The following is a 22,656-nucleotide window of genomic DNA, read 5'->3' as shown; positions in this document are numbered from 1 at the left end:
TGTCTGAGCAAACTTAACAGGAAAAATATGATGAAAACGGACCCAGAGCCAGGTTTACGTCTTAGTGCACTCAAAAACTTTTCCTTCTTGCTCTCTGTTTGTATCATGTCCGCTTATGTATCGTCATTTTATCCCCTGAGCGGAGTATATACAGTTTACATCATTTTAAGTACTGATGAGTCTTGTAAGTTTTATACAAACAATTTTACATGATGATGATGATACACAGTACAAAATACAGCTATTATCAGTAAGAGCTGCCACATGATTCGAACCCGTCATTTCGGTCGTTTAAGTGTCCTAAAGGAACCCAGAGTTGGGGCTGTGCTTATGTCTGGTGGTAGACTGTTCCAGATGTTGAGTCCACGGTAGTTGATGGCTCTTGCTGGGGTTTTGTTACAGCAAGTTGATTGCTTGTGCTCTGCTTCAGGTTCACACCAACCTGCATGTGAGCGACGTGGCCTTCCACCCGACCAGCGGCTTCAACTCCTACAACCTCTACGTCAGCTCCGAGAGCAAGACGGACATCCTCTTCGTCAACCTCCTCAACGGCAAGGTCAAAATGATCAAGGGCGTGAAGTCCGCCATGCCGGTGGAGCACTGGCCGTGGGACGAGAGTAACCGCGCCATCATCAGCACGGGGCTCTTTGGAAACTACCTCGTCTCTCCGTCCGAGGAGGCCATCTTTGTGGTCGACTCAAAACTGGACAAGGTCAACTGCGAAATTGACCAGGTGAAGCACGGCAACGTCATTGTATGGGTGGGGGAGCTCTGATAAATTTTGCGGGATGCATTAAAGTGAATTAAGAAAATCGTGGTTGCAATTTTGAAAAGGGAAACGTCCTCTGAATTCCTGGCAACAAATTGTGTCAGCAAAACGAGATGCAACCTCTGTGTGTGAACTCCCCACTATAGCTGTGAAGGTGGTAAAAACTGTGCAATTCTTGTGAGAACAATGAAACGTTTCGACAGCGGGGAACTCACATTCTAGAAGTTTTCTTAGGAAACGAGAAGCATGCCTGACGGAAAATTTTGCTAATTTCTCAGAGGTGACTTTTTTAACACTGTACAATCATGTATGTCCTGAAAAGCTTAACCCTAAGGTCCACTTATTTAAAGTAAAACACAGCAAAACCAGATAACTTTTCCGTTATCAACAGAAAATTCTTGACTGTAAATGTCACAAATGCTGACCCCACTCCCATCTGTATTGGTGTATTAAAGATCAGTGATTCATGCTAAGTAAAATATAGAACAATGTAACTCAGCTCTCATAAAATGTTTTAGGCATTTAGGTATTGGATGATGCTGAGTGTGCTGTACAATACATATGATCATGTAGTCCAATACCAACAGAAAGAGTACTGTGACAACAATTATTAGAGTAGAGCAGTTTGACATCCCATTGTAAAGTATGCCTCATTGTGTCTAGAAAAGTCTCTAACTGCATTATCCTGGATATATCCTAGTTTTACTGATACTGAAAGCCCATTACTGATCTCCATCAAATAAATGTGCTGCGATCTCGATAAAAGATCTGAAGTCTAAAAGTGCAGAGTAGAATGCCTACTGTACATAGACATGTAGTGGCACTGAGGACTTACTAGTTAATGCAAGGTAGCTCCTAAGACTCTAGACTACAACAACCGTACGTGTGATCAGTGTGACTTAAAGGTTTAAACCAAGACTGATCTAAACATGGGATCCCAGGATCTCCCTGTTGCGATCCAGACAATCTGATCAATGTGTCTAAGCATGCTGTAAATGAGACAACTGTTGACTCTGTTTAGAGACATGACCACTGTGGTTTGAGTTCACTACCATGATTTTTGTAAAGTGTACGTTGTATTGGAATATATCATTTATCATTCTGTATACATTTAATAGATGTTATACGAGCCTTCAAAAGCGTTGGTAAAAGATATTTAGAATTTTTAAACTATATAGCCCAACAAAGGGCTCCTGAAGCCAGCACTCTTCTATGCAAGCTGTTGGGAAACAACTACTGAGTTTGTATCAGGGCTGGCTTTGGATGACGGCCCATTGCTGGGTTATTGACTTTTGGTAACAAATTAGATTTCATTATCTTGAATGGTTGTTCCTTGGATACTTTATATCTCAGCAAATACTGTATTGTGATAATCACATTGTATACACTGAGCTTACACCGAGTTATAATATAAAGGTTGTACCTGAACATTATATGCGATATCAGAAACAAGCCTGTCTGTATGTACATTTGTTGAAAAGCTGCATATTATTAATATGATGTATCCATTTCTTACATGTAACACAAAGCATATGGTTAGGATCAAATGCCACAATTTTAGAATCTTACAAATTATGTACCTGAGTGGAACCTTAATCAATTCCTAGTTGCCTAAAAGTTCTAGCTGTATGAATGTAGCAAACTCTTTTAGATGTAAGGAATACAAACATACTATATGAAGTAATTGTTGTGGTTGTAATATGTTGTATATCCACTTTTGTTGATATTATTGCATCTCTCCTCTTGATGTACATGTATGTAATGTACTTACCGGGCAAGTGGCTTGGCAAAGATTTATGAAAGTGTGCTTCACAATTATCATTGTTGGAAAGCCAAGAAATTTTCAAATCATACAAATTGTCATGTGAAAACACTTTCTTGTACTATCAAATCACAAATAGTGAACCAATCTTTCGGGTAAACATAGTTATAGCAAAATGCACACATATTGTTACGGCCTGAGTGACAAGTCTGGGATATTGTCAATGACTTAAGGTGGAAATTACCCAAACCACACGTTTTGGACCTGCAAAATGGAATTTCTACCATGAGAAAACCAAATTCAAGTTCTTTTATTCAGAAACATCAAATTCTCACAACTTTCTTCAAGTTGACTTTCCTTTAAGATAGTTTGGAGTTACTCAAACATCTTCTGAAATTGTGAAGTTTGCCTACATCAGTCATAGCTTGTCTTGTATGGTGTCTATCATAGGAGACCATGTATGCTAAGGAGACAGAAATGTCATAGAAGAAGCCTTGGAATTAATTCTGTACAGAGAATTCAATGATAATAATTATTGCTCTTGCTGCATGTGCATACTGAGAGAAATCCGCGTCTGGCACTTTTCCCTGTAGCCAAAGAAGATTGTTGTTGGTGTGTTGTGTGCTGATACACGTGATAGGGTAGATACATGTACAATCCATGACATCAGAACTGTTGTAGCCTGGGATGCAGCCTTCTTCAGCTTCGGTTTTGGCAGAAGCAAGAAGTGAATTGAATTGAAGCTTAGCAAGGCTGGATTTCAGGCTTTTCAGTTTTCAGGTTAATGTTAGAGACTTAAAAGTGTACAGGAATGCTGGGAAACGAGTTAAATGGTTGTGCATGTCATATGTTGGCGATGAGGAGGTCCGCAAGCCCGAGCAATCAGATGTAAGAAATGTCTGATTATCACAGCCCTTACCTAATACAACGGTGTGGTGGTGTTACATAGATGCTCAACGTGTTCAGGCAGAGGAGCTAGTGGGCCCTTGCTGTGGTAATTTTACATCATGCCTCAACATGCTCAGATAAAGGAGCTAGAGGCCCTTGGCTGTGCACTGATGACTGTACTGTAGCTTGCGAGCAGACACATGCTTTGCAAACCTTAACAATAAAAAAAAACACATAAAAAGTATAACTACTGTCCAGAGAGTGAATCTTTCTTTGCGTTGGTTAATGAAATCAACAGTTACTGATGAAGTTGTCTAGAGATGGTTGTATTTGCTGATAGCATAGGGCTGTTGTACAAAAAGTTCTTAAACTCCAAACTTGTATAAAATCAAACTTGACTTAAAAGTACATGTACATGTAGTTTGATTTGATGCAAGTTTGATTTGACACAAAAGCTTTAACACACTATATGAGAAGCCCTTACAGTTCTTACCTTGTAACGCTTGTTTTTTCTCCCGAGATACCGTCAACACACACTAGGTGGCGCTTCTGTACCACGCAAGAGCACAACTATGCAACAGGTGCATGGCCAGCCATACGTTTCAAAAGCTGTTGCGGTATGAAAGAGGGCCCTCTTGGTAAACATTATAAATAACTCTTTTAACGCTTTAAGGAAATGCAACGTAGTAACATTAGCAACAAATCAAACAAAGGGATTCATCGCATAAAACGTGCCACTGAACTCCTCAGGCTGTAATCTAAGCGGTATATCTTCCCCCAGACCTTTTGAAAAAAATTGACCTGTTGGTTAAATATTTATCTGAAAAAATCCGAGAAGCAACAAATAAATTTTGTGTTGCCTTACAAATTAGAGAATGAACAACTTCACTCAACAAATATGTCACCAGACATGAATTTTTATTTTTGTTCCTCTGGTTGTCAATACATCAATCATGTTTCCTTCAAGATAGTCTTCTCGTCATTACAGATTTCTTTGTCCTCTTTGTCAGCTAGCAAGAATCCTCAGGTAAACTGTGTTTGCTCTCTAAAATAAATTCAGACACTTCTGCTTCTAATGTGTAGTAGTACAGACATATGACAGATGAGGTGAAGTTGCATTGGAGTCGTGACAACAGTTCATACATTGTATGACAAGCTTGCTCAACAAACACAGTTGACTCACATGTACAAATGTATACATAAACTGCATGTTACTGTAACAGTACACTTAGATCACTTTTTAACACAAGAAATGTAAACTCACATGATACTCCCTCCTTCAAAAGATTCAACTTTTATCCTTTACCGACCAACACACCAGCAGCTACAAAGACAGCTGAGTTTCCATTCAATACATACATTCATAGGTGTGTATTTTTCAGTCTCTAAGATGTCATCAATATCTAGATCATTCTCAGACTTATATATCTGTTTTTGCAACATTCTGTACTCTTTTTATAGGATTTTGGTGGAGAATGCAAGGAATGTTGCAAAATCAGGACTGGTGCAAAACACCACAAGGATTTGCCAGATCCTTACACATGCTTGGAGAACACGTACTACGTTTCACATTATTTAGAAACCTAATGGTGCTATACTGCCTGTCTAAAACAAAGATTCACAGTCATTTGATCAAGGAGGTAGCACATATATAATAACATCATCATGTAACGGTGCAAATAACGTCTTTACAATATTTTAGGTCTCAAGACTATAAGGTACAATGTGAAAGTCTTTGGGCAAGCTTTGTGTCTTTATAGCAACATCATTGCTAGTCAAACTTTAAGTTAGAAAATAACCCCCAAAACATGTAGGTTAAACATATTGTACTTCACCTTGGAACTGACATCTTGGTGAATTATAGGTGAGGTTGACATATGAACTTGACAGTGCACCAAAAGCAATGGTGCCGGATAGGATAAGTTAGTTCAGAGTGTGAAGTGAGCACATGCAGTGCAATGCACCATGAGTGGTAGGTCGAAGTTGAGGGGCGAGTTGCAATTATACAGTCACATACTTTGCAATTAAAACACAGTGCCCCTGGCAATACATAAAGAATGGCAAGGGACGATCCACTTTGACATATTATCCACTCTGCAGCACACAGTGCATGTGCACTTCCAACCCTGAACTAGCTTATTACTGTACAATACCTGCTATAATGGATTCACTCGGGGATCGTACATTAAGTTTTCAGCCCTTTAAAGTACAGAAAGTCCAGTTTCCAAAATGTTTATTCAACCACACAATCGTTGACAGGATATACAGATACACTGATGAACATATAGCCAGAATGATGTGACACTGAACAATGCAACCAACTTTTTCTACACCAAAGTTCTACCTACAATCCCAAAAATCTGTATGAACTCTCTCTGTATTGTAACTACCACAATGTTTACCAAAGCAGCTAAAATTCTTTGTGCAGAAACCTGAAAACAAAAGCTTCCTTCCTTTCTGCTTTCCTAATTAGCGTCTATATTCTCAAATTTGCTACAATTGATGCATTCTACATTATACACAATATTTCTTCAGCCACTACAATAATTTCTACATCAGCATAATTATTCTTGATTAAAAAATAAGCTTTCACAAATGCCTCCAGTATAGAGCATGTATAAGTTCTTCATAATTGTACCTTCTGTGCATTAAGCCTTCAGCACTGTTGTATAAAGTTTGTTGAACTTCAAAGTTAATTCTGCAGCTGCACTGAAGATTTAAGTCTTGTTTAGAGAGTTAACTCTGTGAAAACCATCAGAGCTATCTCTACTGTGTAATGATTTCAGCGTGTTACATAATAATGCCCCAGGGGCCCGTTACTGTGCAAAATTCTTTTTGTAGTGATGTGTATGGTTTGCAACACCTACTATACATGCATAGAAGAAACACTTATTGTCTACTAAATTTAGCACTACCACTGTTTACAAGCCTTCAGCACTTCTGTGTAAAGGTTTCTATGTCTAGAACTATTGTATCATGCATGCAAGTGCAGTACTGCTATGTCTATAGTTGAAAAGTCTGTGCAATGGCATGATGGTAAGGACACACCAATTTAAATTGTTGGTTCTCGGATTTAAAAAAAAAAATTCTTAACTGGCAAAACATAATGAAGACAAAGCCTGAGGACCAGGTTTATACCTTAGTGCACTCAGTTTTATGGACTGAATACGGTCACATTCAAGTTCTCCTCTCCACCCTTTGCTTTTATGATGTTCGCTCGCTATATTTTAATTTGAAAAAGAATCTGAGAACCAAGTAAATCTATTGGTGTTGCCTGATGTACATGTACATAGCAATACCTTGTCCATTGTTCTACGCTTGCTCAGTGAGAGTTGTGTGTCCCCTCAATTCTATGAGTAAACCAGGTAGAAGAGAAAGACTATTGGATATAATATATGCAGCGCTTGTCTATTGTTTAAAATTCTACAGAGCTATAATATTGTATAACAGTAAATGTATACAGCACTATCAATGTCTATTGTCAGTCCCTTACGTTCTTGTGTAAACTTTTCAGATAAGAAAGAACATTTTTATAACATATGCAGCGCTTGTCTGTAGTCTAAGGATCTACCTTTGAGTCAGTCCTCATGTAATGTGTAAACTATGCAGGTATATGTATATAGGAAAGACTTTTATAACGTGTGAAGGGCCACCGTGTTTCTAGTTCTACTTGTCTGTAGTATTAACGTCTACCTCAGTCCTGATGTAATGTGTAAACTATGCAGGTATATAGGAAAGACTGTTGTATAACGTGTGAAGAGCCACCGTGTCTCAAGTTCTAATCCCGAGGCGGAGAGGTGTCCTCAGTCCTTCTTGACGAGTGCCTGCAGGATGCGTTTGTAGTCTCCGCTGGTGTCAGAGTCGATGGCCTTCCACACCGTCTTCCTGTACTTGTTCAGGAACACCTGCTTGATCTCCACCATGTCATACTGGGAAATTGGGGGAAAAAAACAACATAGTTTGACAAACTGAAATAGAATAAATACTTTAAGGCCAATGTAAAGTTAGAGAATGGAAGAACTAGCATTAGCCTATCAAATATATATATTTTTTTCCCTGTAGACGTACATACATACTATGTTTCTTTTCCTTGTCAATGTCAGGTGCAAAAACTAATTAATCAATCAATCAATCAATCAATCATTTAATCAATCCACTGATATACATGTAATCCTGATATGGAAATGGCCTTGATAAAATATCACTTACGACTGCATTACAGTTGATAGGAAGCAAACATTTCTGTTCAGATGCAGGATATTTTCTTACTCGTCCCTAACCCTATATGATGCAAAATGCATTATTCCAAAGTCATTCGCTTCTACTGAAAATAATTTTATCAGGTTGGTAGATCATAGGACAAGAAACTCAGCCACGTTTGGGATCATAGTGTTCTCGCCGCAAAAGCGCCACCTACATCGGCTACATATAGCAGCAAGAAGCAGAACTCCAGTTAGAAGCTCTGAGGAAGATGTCTGACAGACATCAAAATGTCAGCTAAGGTGAGATTAACTGGTTGTGTAAAAGAAAACTCCTATGTCTCATTTGCTTCTAGGTTTAAACTTACCTCACTGCGAGTGACAATGACCCGGATCAGGGTGTGATCGTCGGTGCCCAGCCCCTTCACACACTTGTAGATCTTGTCAGCAAAGAACTCTGGGCGGTTTCGCACGCACATGACTGTAAGGGTGAAAATCACATTAGTGACCAGTTCCGAGTGCAGTAATGTCAGCAACAAAATGTACAACTTTGGGCTCGCAGTCTGGACCTTCCCAAAACTTTGCTCTCAACCACTCCCCAACCCAAAGTCGGCACTGGGATGGAACTAGCCTAGAATCTATCCTATTCTAACTCCAGTGCCCTCCTCTCATTGCTTTACTCTGACTTCCTGACTTTGATGTTTCAAAATTTGAAAACTTTGTAGTTACTGTAAGCAACCTCGCTGACCAAACCCTAACCATAGATGACCTTGCTCCTGACTAACAGCGCCAGTAACCTACAGAGAAATGGTGGATAAATCAATTCCTAGAACAAGCAGAAGATAAAAGAAAATAGAACTACAGAAAGCAAATACATAGCGTTTAAATTTGTAAGGTATAGCCTAATAAACTACTGCTGTGTTTATTCTTCCTCAAACACATTCATTGTGTATGAAGACCAGCCCCTCCACTCTCTCCTGGCTGCCAGTTGCTACATTTTGTAACTGAACACCTCCACATTATGACAGCCATCTGGTACAGGTTATTTGTTTGGAGAAGGAGAAGAAGAAGAAATGTAGCAAAAACAATATGTTTCCCCTCCACGAAGGTAAACATAATAATCCATTTTCACTCACCAATAGCCTTCATCCCATCACGCACATGTCCAGAGAATTCACGGTCGATTGTGCCCATAATGTCACGCTGGGAGACCTGTGTAAAATATTATAACGGACACTTTTATTTGAGATCATCTCAAAAGTATGCAAACATGATAAGATACCTGAAACCTAAAGAAACATTCTGTTAACTGTTAATTCATGTTTATAGCAGGTATCATCATTGAAGACCACAGGTAAGACCTCACAAATTTCAATTGTTGGTTCTTGGATTTAAAAATAAAATGCTTCACTAGACTGAAAATTATGAAAAGTAAGCCATAGGACCAGGTTTATACCTTGGTGCACTCTGTTTTATGAAGTGAGCACACTGTCATGTTCCTCCCTACCCTATGCTTTCATGATGTTTGCTTGCTATATTTTTACTTTAAAAAATTTCAGAACCAAGTAAATTGATGGGCTTTGTCAAATTGTTCAGGATAGGTACAGGTCCAGTCCTCTAACTGTACCTGTACCTATACCGTACCTCTACATTGTACCTGTATCTTTATCTGTGCTTGTACATGTAACTGCATCTGATGCTACATAATGTAGCCCACATCCTTAACAAACAAATAAATAAACACACACCTTGATGTATTCGTCAAACGTAGCCTTGAGCTGTGGGAAGCTGCGACAGGCGAGGATACGGTTGAACTCCGACTCGTCCGTTCCCCACTTCTTCTCTCCCGCCTTGTACAGCTCCTTAGCCTCCTTCTTAGCCTTCTCAAGGTCAACCTCCTTCACCTCGTCTCGGTTAGCCTGGAGGAAACAACAAACAAACAAACAAACAAACAAACATTACATTGTACAAAAGAAAAGAAAATGCAGTGCTTGAAATACCCAATTGCACACTTGCAAACACAACCATATTTTGCTTGGCGCAACTTTACTGGGAAGCTAAAAAGTTGATGGCGCAACCGGTACCTGTCTGAAAGAAGACTATTTTGAGCACTGCAATGCAACACTAGTCATTCAAATGTTGACAGGTATGTTAACTTTACCTTATCTTAATCTTACTCTTTCACTCACTCACTCACTCACTCACTCACTCACTCACTCACTCACTCACTCACTCACTCACTCACTCACTCACTCACTCACTCACTCACTTTGTAGTTGCTGCTGATTCAAAAAAGCAGTTACTCAAGTAACTGGGAATGATTTTGCATTTTTCTACCAGGAAACATCAGAGGAAACGTCTGACGTTTCCAAAATCATATCCAGTTACATGAATAACACTTTTTGGCACATTGTCACTTTGTTTTCATCAAAACACAACTTGGACAAAATATAACAACTTGACAGTACACCTTACCGTTGTCATGGAGACAAGCAAACGCTTGAAGTGTCCGCTTGTGTCCCCAACGACGTCTTTCTCCAGGTCGCGGTGGAATTCTGAGGGGAAAAATGACACTGTTTGATGTATATTGAATATGTTTTTTCATGATCTGTATTTATAGCTCAACATAAAAAATGTGCAATGTTCATTCATTCATTAACATTTTTCCTGCTGAGGAATTGTTTCTGTTCTAAATTTGGTCTTTGTAACAATCTACGGTTCTAATAACACTGTCAGCTCTTTTTTTGTAGGAAGACAGCAACCAAAGGTAGGAAGAAAAAAAAGATACAAGACCATCTAATATGCAGCCCCTTCGTGGCCTTCCACGAGCACTGGTGTTTACTACTGGGGAGTGCTGATTCGTGATTTTCAAAATATATTGAACAACAAACTGAAGCGCTCATATGCCACAAAGGAGGCTAGTAGTACAAAAATTGTACAGGTACGTGTATCCTAAGGCCACATCAGTTTAATCTGTTGGTCTAAAAGATATACTTAATTGAAATAACATAATGAAAACAAAGCCAGAGGACCAGGTTTATGCCTTGGTGCACTCAGTGTTATGGAGTGAATATGGTCATACTGACCCATACAAATTTATTTAAGTTTTCCTTCCTGCCCTATGCTTTTATGATTTCTGCTTGCAAAATTCTATCTAAAAAAAATAAACCAAGACTTTGTAAATCCACTGGCATGGCCTAAGTAAGCCTGCAAGCACAACAACAGATACATTTTGCACATGAGAAGAAGTAAAACCTACTGTCGCGGTAGACCCTGACTATCTCTGCGATCTCCTCGTTGGTTCGAGTGCACAGGATCTCAATCAACACCTCCTCATTGGTGCCCAGGCCCTGAGGGAGGGAGAGTTTGGAGATTAATGTCCCTGCAGTACCTGTGTGATCTGCTAGAGGTCACATGTTGTACATGGAGTATGAAAAAGTTGGAGCTGGAGAAAAAGGTCCTGCTCTATTTTGTAGAATGTTCCACCATTTTGAACATGGGTTAACACAGAAACATACAATGTGTGCTTTTTGGTACCATATGAAATAAACATGGACTTAAAATTGTAGCATAATTAAGTTAAAAAAAGACAATTGTAAGTCTCAAAATCCCTGATTTAACATGTTTCAGAGATGGTTTTTTCTTGAATACTGTAGAGCGGAACTTTTTATCATCCAATGTGGTAGAAGCTGCTTCATGTAATAAATCTTGCCAACACCTGAAACAGGACAAGTTGTCTAATATGTTACAGCAATAAGATAAGATTGCATCTAGGAAGCTGGTGTTTGACCATGGGGCAATAATGTCATAAGAAGATAAGCGTAAATGTAAATTTACGTACCACCATGGCGTTGTTGAGGCACCAGGCGTCGTACTCCGTAGTGGGGACGAACAACGCCATCACACTCTCCTTAAAGTCTCCGCTCAGCTCAGACTTCAGGTCCGAGATCAGGTCCTACACGTACATGTATGGAAGCAAACAAGACATCAGGAATCCATGAATTATAGTTTCATCAGGTTGGTATGTCACTAAATAAAGAGACTCTTTTATTCTATTTTATTTCTTGGTTTGGCTGCTTAGCACACACAGCCAGGGCTGCCCAACTAGCCTATGGCTATTACAAAGGGCTAGCCCTGCTGACAAAAACAGAGACAATGACCTTGCTATCTTGTTTTAAAAAAAAACTGTCCCCACCTTGCCATACATGGTCTTGAACTGCAGCTTGATCTTCTGTCGCTGGGCGTTACTGCGCTCAGCCAACAGCTCCAGGATGGCCTTCTCATCAGTTCCTGTTATACAGATTGAACAGTTGTCTTGTTAGCACAGGGAAAACCTGCCAAACGGGCAGTGCGGTTTCCTTCACATTAAGGTACAGTGTTTATTAAAGTGTTACTTTGTTCAGTCAGTAATTCCAGGATTGCCTTCTCATCTGTACCTGTTATACAGAATGGTTGTCACAGGGAAAACCTACAGACTGGCAGTGCTGTTTCATTCAGATCAAGGTACAATGTTTAAGCAAGGAGGTTGAAAAGGGTAGTGTTACTTTGTTCAGCCAGCCAGCATAGCCTTCTCATCGATATGTATCTGTGGCAAGAGGAAGGTTTTGCTACTTCTATAAATAAAGATGGCTTTGTTGTCAATAAAAGGGAAGTTATTTATAGTCTGCTGCTTTCAATGGCTCTTTTTGAAAAATGTCATAGGCTCTTTAAGACACTAAAATGTCAAAGAGATGGGACAATGCCTAGGAGAAGTTGTTAAATTGTTTTACCTATGACTGTGCCCTGGATTCATCACTTTGTGATGGGAAACAAAACACAGCACAACACAGACAGAATAACATCATGCAAAAATGGGTTCTCACATTTCAAACAAGCAAAATACAGACACTATTCAATTTGAAATCTTGAAGTCAGATTATGGTAGATTTAAGAAGTCAAGAAATATCTTAAGACGTACCCATTCCCTTCATGGCCTTGCGTAGGATCTTAGCGTCCTCCTCAGCGTCGAAGTTTTCCGTAGGGACGACGGTGCCGCGGGTCTGGCCAGGCTGCCAGCCCCCGAGGGACATCTGGGACAGCTCGTGGGTTGGTGGGACAGGCTGAGGAGGCGGAGCCTGAAATGCAAATGAGGACTTGTTACTACCATATTTGGTGAGGGGGGCAAAGCTTGAAATGCAAATGAGGACTGGTTACTACCATATATGCTGAGGGGGCGGAGCCTACAATGGAAATGCCTGAAAATATGAAGCACTTCAAGCATTCTAAAGGCTTGCAAATACAAGTGTAAGCAAATACAAATATATAGTGTAATCATCTTCATCTGGAAACAAAGGCAAAACTGATTGCCGAAGCATATGAATAGGTACAGCATATTCATATGCTAATCATCATATTCTAATAGCCTGCAATATATCTATTAAGTAAATTGTGGAAAACAATCTGTAAGAAGCATTCTATTGGTCTGCAAACAATCAAGCAGGGATACGGATTGTTGGTGCGTTTCTGTAAGAAAAAATCAAAAATCAGGAATGATGGGGAAACTAGCATGACAGACAGCGGCTTTGTTCCCATTCAAACAGCTCTTGCAGTCCGGTCAAGACAAATCGCTAACATACATTATACAGCAATAAACAAAGGTTTAAACAAACAGAAACTAAGACATAGCAGCATAGAGAATGCCTCTTCTACACCACAGTACTAGATGCAAAGCCAGTATGCCATGACACAGTGCAGTTACACTGACTGATGTACATGTTAACAGGGTTGGCAACAAGCAAAGCAAGTCGTAGTAATTGAATGTACATTTTGTAGTATCCAGTAAAGCAGCACAGAAAATATGGCATCTATTCCACAGCACTGTGCCTGCAAAGCTGGTGTCTTATGCCATGGAGGGAATTACAAGTATATGACTGATACAGTGTAGGATACGGAATAAATCAGACATCAAAGCATCTAGAACAACTGCAATAAAACGCAGCTTTTTTGCTTTGTTGCCGACATGTACGAATAACAGAGAGAAGAAGGAAAAAGTACATCATCTGTGGGTGTCCGGGGGAGATCTTCGCCTGCAAAAGGGTCTTCAGGGGGTTCCTGAAGGAGTGAATTGCAGCTTTACAAAGTAATTAATTAAAAGAGTCATTGAGTGCTTTAATATGCATACTTAAAAAAAATATATGCCTAAAGTAAACTTGAGTTATGAAAACCAGATTGCAAGGAAAAATAATTTAAGATCTATGAGAAGCAAAGAAGACAGATGTACAGAATCTGATGTACAGTAGGACAATACCTTATAATGAGTCATTTTCATGAAGCTCTAGTACTCCAGAATAAGATTTGACTACAGTTGAGTACATGTAGAATGCAGCTTTGTACATATTTACAGTAGAAGCTACAACCACCAGTCTGGTAAATTGGGGCTGTGAGAAGCTTGTGCATAGTACATGTACATGTAACTACATACAAGGCACAGTAGCAGCACAGAGCATGGACAACTGCACTACCATGCAACAAATTTAAAAGCAACGTGGCTAACATCATGGTTCTCGCCAGTGCATGTATATCTACAGGGACCCTAAGCTGTGACTTGTATCCCCCTGTACATGTAGCTTTAATTTGCTATGATTTGGACCCCTACATGTACATGTACATTGCGTTTCAACCAACATACAGTACATGTCGGTGGCTTTTCTGTCGTTTTGTAAGAAAGGTAAAACAAAATGTTGATTAAATTTGGCCCTCATAATGCAGAAAATATTGTTATAGCTTGTACATTTAAGAATTTGCAGGGGGAGGATGCCACACCTGCTCTACATTTTGTACATGCCGCACTAAGATGCCCCCTACGCTGTGAAAAAATCACAGGGAGGACCCTGGTATATTTTATTATAACTACATGTACTGTACGTACATACAAGGCACAGTAGCAGCACAGAGATATGAAGCACCCCACGACAACTGCACTACCATGCAGCAGCTACAGCATGATAGCTGACATGCAGGAACTAGTGAGAGAAGAAGAAGAAGAAAAGGTACATCATCTGTAGGTGTCCGGGGAAGTTCTTCACCTCCGAAAGGGTCTTCAGGGACTTCCTGAAGGGATGATACACAGAGGGAGTCAAGGGGGATCACTACCCTTGTACTAGTACACACAGGTGACAACATCCTAGAGATACAACGTTAGTTCACCTTTATCCGTGGGATAACCTATATCCATTGTCTTTTAAACAGGGTACAGAGATACCGGCATGAAGTCAAAAGATGTGTGAAGTGTCAGTGATTTAAAAAATGTAATATTTTGAAAATATTGCAATTTGAAATGTCTGTCCACTTAAAATCCCTAAATACCCCGTTTTTCAAAACAACGGATATACATGTAGGTTACCCCACAGATAAAGGAGAACAATTGTTAGTATAAAGGACAGACTTCAATGTCAATATGAAGAAAATTCAGTATGTTTTATGACATAAGCGCAAAAGTCACAAATCTCATGACAGTCAGCAGTCCACACTTAATGCCTGTGTTATACAATCCCTCATTGTCAGCGGCTGATTGCATCTAAAGCACCACAGCTGACATGCAGGAACTAGTAAGAGAAGAAAAAGAAGAAGAGGTACATCATCTATTGGTGTCCGGGGGAGTTCTTCTCCTGCAAAAGGGTCTTCAGGGGGTTCCTGAAGGGATGATACACAGAGGGAGTCAAGAAAGGAGATCATTACCGTTGTACTAGTACACACAGGTGACTGTACGGACAACACCCTAGAGATTCAATGTTAGTTCACCTTTATCCGTGGGGTAACCTATATCCATTGTGTTTAAAAACAGGGTACAGAGATACCGAAGTATGAAGTCAAATTATGTTTTAAGTATCAGTGATTTAAAAAATGTAATATTTTGAAAATATTGCAATTTGAAATCACCGTTCATTGACTTGAAATCCCTAAATATCCAGTTTTTAAAAACAACGGATACAGGTTACCCCACAAATAAAGGTGAACAAGTGTTAGTACATTTGTATAATAGACAGACTTGAATTTCAATGTGAAGAAAATTCAGCATGTTTTATGACATATGCGCAAAAGTCACAAATCTCATGACAGTCAGCAGTCCACACTTAATGCCTGTGTTATACAATCTCTTATTGTCAGCGGCTGATTGCAGCTACAGCAGCACGGCTGACATGCAGGAACTAGTGAGAGGAGAAGAACAAAAGGTACATCATCTGTAGGTGTCCGGGGAAGTTCTTCTCCTGTAAAAGGGTCTTCAGGGACTTCCTGAAGGGATGATACACAGAGAGAGTCAAGAAAGAAGTTCACTACCATTGTACTAGTACACACAGGTGACTGTACGGACAACACCCTAGAGATATGGCGTTAGTTCACCTTTATCTGTGGGGTTAACCTATATCCATTGTCTTTAAAAACAGGGTACAGAGATACCGAAGTATGAAGTCAAAGGATGTGTAAAGTATTAGTGATTTTAAAAAATGTAATATTTTGAAAATATTGCAATTTGAAATCCCTGTAAATACCCAGTTTCTAAAAACAACGGATATAGGTAACCCCACAGATAAAGGTGAACAAGTGTTAGTATAATAGACAGACTCGAATTTCAATGTGAAGAAAATTCAGTATGTTTTATGACATAAGCGCAAAAGTCACAAATCTCACGACAGTCAGCAGTCCACACTTAATGCCTGTGTTATACAATCTCTTATTGTCAGCAGCTGATCGCAGCTACAGCAGCACAGCTGACATGCAGGAACTAGTGAGAGAAGAAGAAGAAAAGGTACATCATCTGTAGGTGTCCAGGGAAGTTCTTCTCCTGCAAAAGGGTCTTCAGGGACTTCCTGAAGGGATGATACACAGAGGGAGTCAAGAGAGGAGTTCATTACTGTTGTACTAGTACACACAGGCGACTGTACAGACAACACCCTAGAGATTATAACGTCAGTTCACCTTTATCCGTGGGGTAGCCTATATCCATTGCTTTTAAAAACAGGGTACTTAGAGGAGCCAGAGGATGCAAAAAGTGGTTTTAAAAATGCAATACTTTGAAAATATTGCAACTTGAAATCACTGTCCATTGACTTGAAATTCCTAGATACCCTGTTTAAAAAAAAGATATACAATGTAGGTAACCAAACAGATAAAGGTGAACATGTTTTAGTATAATAGACAGACTTCAATGTGAAGAAAATTCAGTATGTTTTATGATATATGCGGCTTTGCGCAAAAGTCACAAATCTCATGACAGTCAGCAGTCCACACTTAATGCCTGTGTTATACAATCTCTTATTGTCAGCGGCTGATCGCAGCTACAGCAGCACGGCTGACATGCAGGAACTAGTGAGAGAAGAAGAAGAAGAAAAGGTACATCATCTGTAGGTGTCCAGGGAAGTTCTTCTCCTGCAAAAGGGTCTTCAGGGACTTCCTGAAGGAATGATACACAGAGGGAGTCAAGAAAGGAGTTCACTACCGTTGCACTAGTACACACAGGTGACTGTGCAAACAACACCCTAGAGATGTAACGTTAGTTCACCTTTATCTTTGGGGTAACCTATATCCGTTGTCTTTAAAAACAGGGCACTTAAAGATATGAAGTGAAAGGACGCATAAAAATATTGCAATTTGAAATCACTGTTGACTTGAAATACCTAAATACCATTTTTAAAAACAATGGATATAAGCTACCCAACAGATAAAGGTGAACGAGTGTTAGTATAATAGACAGACTCCAGTTTCAATGTGAAGAAAATTCAGTATGTTTTATGACATAAGCGCAAAAGTCACAAATCTCATGACAGTCAGCAGTCCACACTTAATGCCTGTGTTATACAATCTCTTATTGTCAGCGGCTGATTGCAGCTACAGCAGCACGGCTGACATGCAGGAACTAGTGAGAGAAGAAGAAGAAAAGGTACATCATCTGTAGGTGTCCGGGGAAGTTCTTCTCCTGCAAAAGGGTCTTCAGGGACTTCCTGAAGGGATGAAGACACAGACGGCTTAAAGGTGACTTAAACGGACAATACGGTAGAAATATATTACATATTAAATTCACCTTTACATCTGTGGGGTAACCTCTACATGCACCTCATGAGTTGGCTGCGTTGTGCAAGCCGTTGGAGTGCAATTCGGTCAGGTTATGACATTGTACTGTCATTCAGCAGAATTCTTTATGAAGGCATCATATCATCTTTCTCATTTGTATTAAGACATAGGGCCACACCAAGTTAATTTCTTGGTTCTCTAATTTTTTAAAAGTGAAAATACAACGTACAGCAAGTGGACATCATAAACACAACAGGATATAACTGTATTCACTTCATAAAATTGAGTGTAACAAGTAAACCCCGTCCTGGGGCTTTGTTTACATTATGTTATTCCAGGTAAGCAATTTTAAATTTTCTTCAATCCGAGAGCCAACAAACTAAAAAATCAAAAATTGGTGTATCTTGAATGGTAAAAACAAGGTAGGTGTCCACAGCAATTAAAGCCACTTCAAGTTCAAGGGATAGAAGCTTTCATTGTCATAAAAAAGTGACGGCAAATGTTCAAACTGGCCATGCATAGTTCAGGTGCATACAGGTATAATCGCAGATGGAGCCCAAAAGCCTGGAAGCAAAACGCAGTGTCAGAGGTTTGTGCAATAGTGTGGGAAGGCGAGACTCAGACAGCTAGGCACAGCAGGTCTCACCTCTGGCAGTTCTTCCTTCAGGGTGCACAAAAAAAAAATACATAATAATGCACTTTGAATCATATCGTAAATGTAATACAAAATCTAACACACTAGTATGAACACCCACACCTACAGGTCTTGGTGCTCTTCATTCAGATTATCCATTGTTCCGCAAAGTAGATACAATACATGTAGGTTTCTTTCTCATCATAGACAGTTTTAAACAATATTTGGTTTTATCTGGGCAAGCTTATTAATTAGGTGTACAGGTATCCATACCTAATGATAGTAAGCTTTGCTTCTAAGGACTTCAACTGGACACTCTCGTCATACAATTATTGTATGATTGCAATCTGAGGGCGTTATTCGAACAGTTGTACATGTACATGTACCATACAAAATTCAGCTGACTATTATTGTGGAAAAAGCTGTCCTAGATCCTTCTAAGTGGTTGATCAACATCAAGACCCTATGACACGTCAGACCTACAATATGACCATGTCGTAACCTGAACACTGGTCTCACCTGAGGTTTGGGCGCAGCCGGCTGGGCCGGGGGTGGGGGCTGGTCACCGCCACCGCCGGAGTAGATGTTAGATGGCGCGGCTGGTTGCTGATAGCCGCCGCCGCCTGAAGGGGCTTGTGGATAACCGCCTGCCGCAGGGGCTTGTGGGTAGCCTCCAGCTGCAGGGGCTTGTGGGTAACCGCCTGGCGCAGGCAGTTGCTGGTAGCCGGACTGCTGGTACCCAGGCTGACCACCTGGAGGGAAGATAGCACAGGTCAGTGGTTCGAAATACTGACTTTTTTTCTTTGCTGCACTGGACAGGTGTAAAATCAGTCACCAGTCACCAGGGCAAATTTTACCAGCATTAATTTTTCCTTAACAGCAACAACAATGTTTTGAAGATGTTCCTAGTAGTAACTGAACTGAACTCCTAGTACAGTTGAAGCCAGTTAATTGTACAATGGATTAACGCACACTTCTGTTAACTGTACGGAATCCCCAAATCCTAAACCGGCGCGGTTCAACTTCGCATTATTGCACCAGCCGGATAATGGCACAAAATACGCTCGGGCAAATAGTGTGTGCAATTAAATGGCTTCTACTGTAGCACCATTTTGAATTTGTCATCTGACACATTGAAGGGTGCTTCTGTATGTATAAAGCCTGTAACTCATTAGAAATTAGAAATACCTGCACAGCTCTGGTTTTACCTGCAATTTCCTGAATGTGAAGGTGGTACATGTATTTTGAGTTATGAGGTTGTTACTTTTCCAACCATTTTTGAATCCTGGGCAATTTTTGGTTTAGTTGCTCATTACTACAGTGCACATGTGGTTTTACAGTTTAAAGTGTGGCTCCAAAAAACTTGATGGTACTTATACAAGAATTTTAAGGGTAGTGTATGATACACCATGGTGGAAACACATTACAAATAGTCAGCTACATGGGTCATTACCAAATGTTACTTCTGTTGTTAAACAACGCGACTACTCCTTGCCGGCCATGTGGCTCTGCCGGAAAACTCCTGTTCTGGTCACCTGATTTATGTAGAGTGAGAAACATGTTGGTCACCGAAGGCTAACTTTGAAGAAACTTATTGAGTCAGAAACTGGCCTAGAGGGCTGATTAGGACTTCTCACTGCGATGAGAGACAGACAGTTCTGGAAATTAGACTTTACTTGCTGCACCTCAAAATAGAGGATGAATAATGATGATGAGGATGATATAGTGTGGCCTATTCTTCAATCTAACTCAAGAATATAAAAACTTCCCTGTATACTGATTAACGTTGCACCATACTGACAATTCTGGGAAATTTTGGAAATCCAGGACTGTTTATTTCTCTTTTTGTGTTCTTGATTTTGACACAAAAAGCCTATAATTACATTTTACAGGATGCTCTATTGGAATTCCCCAATGAAAGTGGAGCAGGCCACAAGCCAGATGAAAATAGTGTTAGTAAAAAAAAAATGTAATATCAGTCTGATGTTTTTGAAAGCTTTTGATACTTAACATATGATTCTACATCTTATGGTGTTTGTCATGCATTTATACTACAAGAACATTTCTAATTGTCAAGTTCTAGGTACTGCACAATGCCCAACTGTGGAAACGGTATTGAATATCAGGCCACACCAATTTTATTAGTAGTTTCTCGGATTTCCCTACCCTATTTTTTCCAATTAAAAAAAAAAAATTTCAAATTGATGGCTACACGTACACCACGTGTTGACAAATTTTCACTGCCTCTCCTTTCTCAAATTAACTATGGGCCTCAAATTCCAGTAGCTGTACTTGCCTATTTTGGACAGTATGTTTATAATTTTTTTTTCAAACTTTGACTTTGCTACCAGGAACCCTCTTAATTATCTGTGACTTGAGGAAACCCCTCGATCTCTCCTAACCCCTACTTTTTGCAAAAGTTTTTTCTTTATTTTCTTTTTCAACCGACCGACCCAATTTTTTTCTGAGAAAATCCGAGAAATAACAGAGTCAAATAGAATTGGTTTGGCCTCATCATGATAAATATCAAAAGCCCCATTAAACCCAGCGAGCCACCTCCCTCAGACCAAGCCCTGCAAATGAAACTACCCTGGATGTATTAGTAGGGGGAAGAATAATTAAGGCAGACTGTACCAAATCCAATAGAGGAGTTGTAGCTTCCTTGTCCTGGTGTGAAAGAGAGAAGCATAATAGGGTACATCATTAGAGACATGTTTTCCAAGTTATAGTCAAAACCAGCATTTCTTGATGGACCAGAAAAAAAAAAAACAGAACAAAATCAGTAGTCTTAGGACTGGTTTTTAGACTTGTTAAGTCTTAACCCTTAAACTGCCAAACCCGGATAAATCCGTCACATATACATGTCCAGTGTGCCGCACCCGGATATATCCGGGATAGCGTATTCCCCCGAAGTAGCAACTTTGCGCGCGCATAGCGCACGAACCCCGGAAGTTAGGGACTTCGGCCTTGTTCGGGGGGTTCTTTTTGGAGGTCAGCAGCCAACCCTGGCACTGATAGCATTTTATAGCGCTGAAACTCTGGCAGTTTAAGGCTTAAGGCTGGTTTTTAGACTGATTAGAGAATGAACAGTACTGTCAGATAGTCAGGTGGCTTACAGGTCCAAGGTTCTGGGGCTTACAGGTCCAAGAAAATAACAATTCTGAGGCCAAAGGAGAACAGATTTAGAAAGCCATCGTTAATTTCTTTCTACAACGGTACCTGTAAATCATATTTAGAAGCGTGAGGTGAGTTACATTGTAGTTTTGAGTCAACTAATCATGTGATATGACGCACTAACATAATTTATGTTCAAAGCACAAAAAATGACACATAAAGAAACCACAAATCAGGTTATTCTTTTTTGCCCCCCCCCCCCTGTGCCAATAAAACCACGATATTCGTAGTGGTTTTAAGTTTGCGGTAGCGCCATGGACTGATGTCAAAAACTATAATGGAAAAATGTTCGCAGTGATTTTAAGTCCGCAAAAAACGCAAACATAAAACCACCGCGAACATTTCTGAATTTACAGTAGGTTACCACATGGATAAAGGTGAACTAGTGTTAGATTTACACTGAGGTGCTTACCCTGGGGGTATTGTCCCGGTATGCCCTGGGAGTAGTCCTGTCCCTGGGGCTGGGGAATCCCCGGGGCTGTGAACCCTGGGACAGCTGCTCCCGGGGGTGGGGGGCCGGCTGGAACGGAGGGAAGCAATCGTGATGCAAAATTCTGATTGTTTATAATTCAAAGGAAAATGCATTTCCAGTTCATCAATGAAGGTTAGACATCCAGGTAATAAGATACGCCAAATAGTAGTTACTCAAGCAACTGGATATGATCAGACATTTTAGATAACATCCGTTATCTTTCGTCTTTCACAATGGAAAACACGGATCAAGTTTTCAACGACCACTGTCGTCTTCTTCAGGATCAATACTGATGACCGATCACTTCAGAACGTAAACTTGCGAAGAGTTACAGACATGTGATGTTATGACCATTGGTATACACTAAGGTATAAGTGGATCACGAAATTTGATCCGTGCATACTTTGGTGAGGATAAGGCGGGGCATTAACGTTATTATCATATAGCCTACACAAATATGAATCCCTATCTTTCTTCCCATATCATAATCAGTCAGTATCAATCTTCCTCATTTCTCCCTCTCTTATTCTTTACTCTTTTTCAACCTTCAGTTTATATCCTTATAAACAAATTATACCTCCTTATATTTCCTTCCTTCTCTTCTATCTCTTTTCTACATCCTATATCATCAATCTCTCTATTTCCTCTATTATGATCATTTTTATTTACTCTTCCTTCTCACATCTATCATCTCTTCCCCCTCCCTCTCCT

The 22,656-nt window shown here is 39.9% G+C and overlaps 2 protein-coding genes across 2 annotated transcripts in view; one reads left to right on the top strand and one right to left on the bottom strand.

Moving 5' to 3' along the window:
- The window catches only part of LOC118411821 (follistatin-related protein 5-like), a 105,058-nt gene extending 101,388 nt beyond the window's left edge, over nucleotides 1-3,670 (top strand). The window contains exon 18 of the mRNA XM_035814307.1: nucleotides 431-3,670. Within this exon, the coding sequence (XP_035670200.1) occupies nucleotides 431-775 (345 nt within the window). The 3' untranslated portion in view covers nucleotides 776-3,670. The remainder of the gene's footprint in view (nucleotides 1-430) is intronic.
- Nucleotides 3,671-4,846: 1,176 nt separating this feature from the next.
- Nucleotides 4,847-22,636, bottom strand: LOC118411820 (annexin A7-like). Its single transcript, XM_035814306.1, has 20 exons — nucleotides 22,615-22,636; nucleotides 21,886-21,993; nucleotides 20,934-20,966; nucleotides 18,819-19,051; nucleotides 18,312-18,326; nucleotides 17,539-17,595; nucleotides 16,992-17,048; nucleotides 16,408-16,464; nucleotides 15,833-15,889; nucleotides 14,651-14,707; nucleotides 13,652-13,708; nucleotides 12,576-12,732; nucleotides 11,814-11,908; nucleotides 11,460-11,573; nucleotides 10,878-10,968; nucleotides 10,094-10,173; nucleotides 9,367-9,537; nucleotides 8,755-8,830; nucleotides 7,987-8,099; nucleotides 4,847-7,348 (listed from the first exon to the last, which is right to left on the bottom strand). The coding sequence occupies exons 1-20, from the start codon at nucleotides 22,634-22,636 to the stop codon at nucleotides 7,223-7,225; spliced, it is 1,776 nt and encodes a 591-aa protein (XP_035670199.1). The 3' UTR covers nucleotides 4,847-7,222.
- Between the last annotated feature and the right edge of the window lie 20 nt (nucleotides 22,637-22,656).

This window comes from Branchiostoma floridae, chromosome 3 (assembly GCF_000003815.2).
Source record: "Branchiostoma floridae strain S238N-H82 chromosome 3, Bfl_VNyyK, whole genome shotgun sequence".
Taxonomy (NCBI): Eukaryota; Metazoa; Chordata; class Leptocardii; order Amphioxiformes; family Branchiostomatidae; genus Branchiostoma; species Branchiostoma floridae.
The sequence above is the reverse complement of the archived record's forward strand: the minus strand, read 5'-3'. Positions and strand labels throughout refer to the sequence as shown.

What these genes read in the sequence shown, in the direction of transcription:
- LOC118411820 (XM_035814306.1), bottom strand. Translation starts at nt 22,636, where the DNA reads ATGATAGATGTGAGAAGGAAGA. An exon ending in AGTCAGGGTCTACCGCGACA is followed by an intron (nt 10,174 to 10,877) that starts GTAGGTTTTACT and finishes TTTTCCCCTCAG; the next exon opens with AATTCCACCGCGACCTGGAG. An exon ending in TGCTTGTCTCCATGACAACG is followed by an intron (nt 9,538 to 10,093) that starts GTAAGGTGTACT and finishes TGTTTCCTCCAG; the next exon opens with GCTAACCGAGACGAGGTGAA.